Source organism: Eptatretus burgeri, chromosome 2, assembly GCF_056783735.1.
Source record: "Eptatretus burgeri isolate ZD-2024b chromosome 2, Ebu_testis_v1, whole genome shotgun sequence".
Classification (NCBI taxonomy): Eukaryota; Metazoa; Chordata; class Myxini; order Myxiniformes; family Myxinidae; genus Eptatretus; species Eptatretus burgeri.
Genome location: NC_140962.1, coordinates 81,856,288 through 81,859,403, shown reverse-complemented (window position 1 = coordinate 81,859,403; position 3,116 = coordinate 81,856,288). Strand labels below are relative to the sequence as shown.

Sequence of the window (3,116 nt, the reverse complement as noted above, 5' to 3'; positions counted from 1 at the left end):
GGTCCTCATCATTCTTCTGATGATTTCTGTCAGAGAAGGGTACATTTACCAGAGGAACCGATGACACCGATGGTTTCAAAAACCGTACGAAGATATCTTTCAGAAGACCATTCAATTCTCCGTGCAGGAGATGAATACAGGGTTCGTCTCTTTGGAGCAGAAGATTCCCCTTCTCAAAAAGCTTGTTAGCATATCGAAGGAAGAAACAATAGAGTTTTGTTTGTGGAGACAAGAACATCCTGTTGACACGTTTTTCTCTAGATTCCTGCACAGTGTTTGAGGAAGATGCGCTTTTAGTTGTAGAACTCGTAGTACACTTAGCCGCAGGGCGATCACACTTGCGTTTACTGCCAGCAGAAGAGGTCAGACTCGTAGTACCAGATCCAATTTTACGTTTGAGGAGAGAGCTTGAGGTAGGTGCAGCCAAGGAAGAAGACCTCTGATTCGAAGGTTTTGCTGAGCTTCTATCAAGTGATTTGGCAAAAGCAGAACTTAACTTGGGTCCTTCTTTGCCTGTAGATGGGACTATCACAGTCTTTCTCGACTCTGAAGGGATCTGCTTTGTAGATGAACGTGATGAAGGGCCGGTGATGCTACCTGCTCTCAGCATTGGTTTTGGTGCTGTCCCTGCTGTCTTCTTCGCAGCAGATACTGCAGTGGTAGTGGTGAATGCTGCTCCACTAGTGCTTGATCCTGCAGTGCCAGTACTGGCAGTAGATACAGTGCCGTCCTTCTTGCTCGTTGTTAGAGTCTTGGCTACAGTTGGTTGCATTTTTCTTCGTACTTCTTCTTTGAAGAAGAGGCGAAGTGGCTCCCACTGTTCAATCAGCCTGTCTAGGCACTGACCAAGGGACAGACACCTTGTTGCGACATGCTTCAGAATCTTGTGTGTCGGGGCATCACAGAGTTCTTGCAGTGCTTTCACTCCTTTGACGCGTTTACTACTTTTGTCCAAGTAGTAGTAAATATCGATGAGAAAGTCATCTAATTCGATGGGTAAGGCCTGAGCCGCCTTCTTGGCCGTATTGTGCATCATATGGCAAGGGCATCCCATGATGTAGCACTCTGGATTTTGTTTGTGGATATAAGCAGCGACTCCTTTGTGCTTGCCCACCATGACAGAGGCATTATCAGCACAAAAGGAAACACAATTTCCCCACGGAATTTTCCTGTCACTGAACTCATGATCAAGCAGTTTGAAAATGTTTTCTCCAGTGGAATCTTGTTTGCACGCAGGCAAACTTAGCAAACCTTGCTTCACAATCCCAGCACTGTTGTCATAGTACGAAATCAGGACAGGATATAGCTGGGCCTCACCACTGTCATTGCTACCGTCTGTAGCTAGGCTAAATGGAGCTAGTCGAGCAATATCGGCAATAGATGAAGCAGTAACATTTGACAACTCACCAATTACACTGGTCAACAACAAATTTGTTGTCTGCATTTTTTAAGCTGATTTAGGACGAATCTGATGCGCTGAATCCAAAACTCACATTAGTTTTGTTCAATCAGGTCAAGTTTTTGAGATATGGCCACATGTCGTTTTTTACATTTTTGTTCACATGTACGCATGTGTGGAGCATTTTAGAAGAAGTTGGTGGGGGTAAAATGTCATGTCAAATAATTGTTTTAATTGGAAATAATATGACAAGAAGTATTCAGGTACGATAGTTCTGGGTGATTATGTCGAAAAGGGATCAGTTTGAAGTCATAAAACCTCAAAATCTTCCAAAAATTGGTGAGGCAAAGCATAAAGTTCGTGGATCAAAACTAAAGTTAATGGGGCAGATTTTGTAATAATGTGATACAAAAAAGTTGTATTTCTTGAAATAACGAACTCTGAAGAATGTACAATACCTACATGCGCCAATTTATGACATGCGCTTATGCTCAAGCTTGGAGTGCCACAGTACGAACCCAAAGATTGGAGACTGTTCATTGACAGCAGCAAGCGATCACTGAAATGTGTTCTGCTACACAACGGCAACCAGTTTGCCTCTGTACCCATCGCTCACTCGACTACACTGAAGGAGAAGTATGAAGTGGTGAAGTACGTGTTGGAGAAAATTGGTTATGATCAGCATAAGTGGTTTATTTGTGTTGACCTGAAGATGGTGAACTTTTTGTTGGGACAACAGTCTGGCTTCACCAAGTACCCATGTTTTCTGTGCATGTGGGATAGTAGGGACCGTGCTCAGCATTACACGAAGAAGGACTGGCCTGTGCGGGAGGAATTGGTGCCATGCAAAGAAAGGAACGTCATCAACGACCCTCTGGTGGACAGAGACAGAATACTCTTCCCACCGCTGCACATCAAGCTCGGCTTAATCAAGCAGTTCACCAAGGCTCTGGACAAAGATGGTGACTGCTTCACTTACTTGTGCCAGGCTTTTCCAGGATTGACCATGGAGAAGTTGAAAGCTGGCATCTTTGATGGTTCTCAGATCCGTCAGCTCATCAGAGATCCAGAGTTCAAAAACTCAATGAACGAAGTGGAACTGGAAGCGTGGAAGACATTTGTTTTGGTAGTGAAGAACTTTCTTGGCAACAATAAGGCCAGAAACTACGCAGAACTTGTCAACAACATGCTGACTGCTTTCAGAAACCTGGGCTGCAACATGAGCATCAAGATGCACTACCTATTTTCACATATGAACCGGTTTCCTGAGAACCTGGGTTCAATGAGTGACGAGCAGGGGGAGAGATTCCATCAGGACATGAAGGAGATGGAGACCAGGTATCAGGGTCGCTGGGACGCAGTCATGATGGCTGACTACTGTTGGAATCTGAAGAGAGACCTCCCTGCCGCTGAACATTCCAGGAGTTCGAAGAAACGGAAGTTCAAGCCCTGAAGTTTGAACAGTGGTGACGCAACATGCAATTTACTTGTACTTACCTTTATCAATGCCCACCATTCAGATGACAGTAATCGATGTTTCTATCATGTAATCAATAAATGTTGTTGGCAAAACATTTTTTTTTCTTAAAAACATGTTTAGGATGATATGTGTTGACAAAAATCAGCTGATAATGCCACAAAAATGTAATTGATTTTGTCACAAGATCTGATTTTTTCAAATCAACTTAGCACAAAAACCTGACCTGATGGAGAGAAA

General features: G+C 43.6%; 1 protein-coding gene across 2 annotated transcripts; it reads left to right on the top strand.

Moving 5' to 3' along the window:
* Positions 1–1,886: 1,886 nt before the first annotated feature.
* Positions 1,887–2,852, top strand: LOC147032425 (uncharacterized). 2 transcript variants are annotated; one of them, XM_085870047.1, is made up of 2 exons: positions 1,887–2,050; positions 2,186–2,852. In XM_085870047.1, exons 1-2 carry the CDS (start codon positions 1,887–1,889, stop codon positions 2,850–2,852), a joined length of 831 nt encoding a protein of 276 aa, XP_085726173.1. The 2 variants fall into 2 exon arrangements, with proteins under 2 accessions (XP_085726173.1, XP_085726171.1); XM_085870045.1 differs by having other exon boundaries at positions 2,183–2,852.
* Positions 2,853–3,116: the final 264 nt, after the last annotated feature.

Excerpts from the sequence above, each read along its gene's own strand:
- LOC147032425 (XM_085870045.1), top strand. The coding sequence starts at position 1,887 with ATGCTCAAGCTTGGAGTGCCACAGTACGAACCCAAAGATTGGAGACTG. Across the intron at positions 2,051-2,182 it reads GAGAAGTATGAAGTGGTGAA|TAGGGACCGTGCTCAGCATT; the intron begins GTACGTGTTGGA and ends CATGTGGGATAG.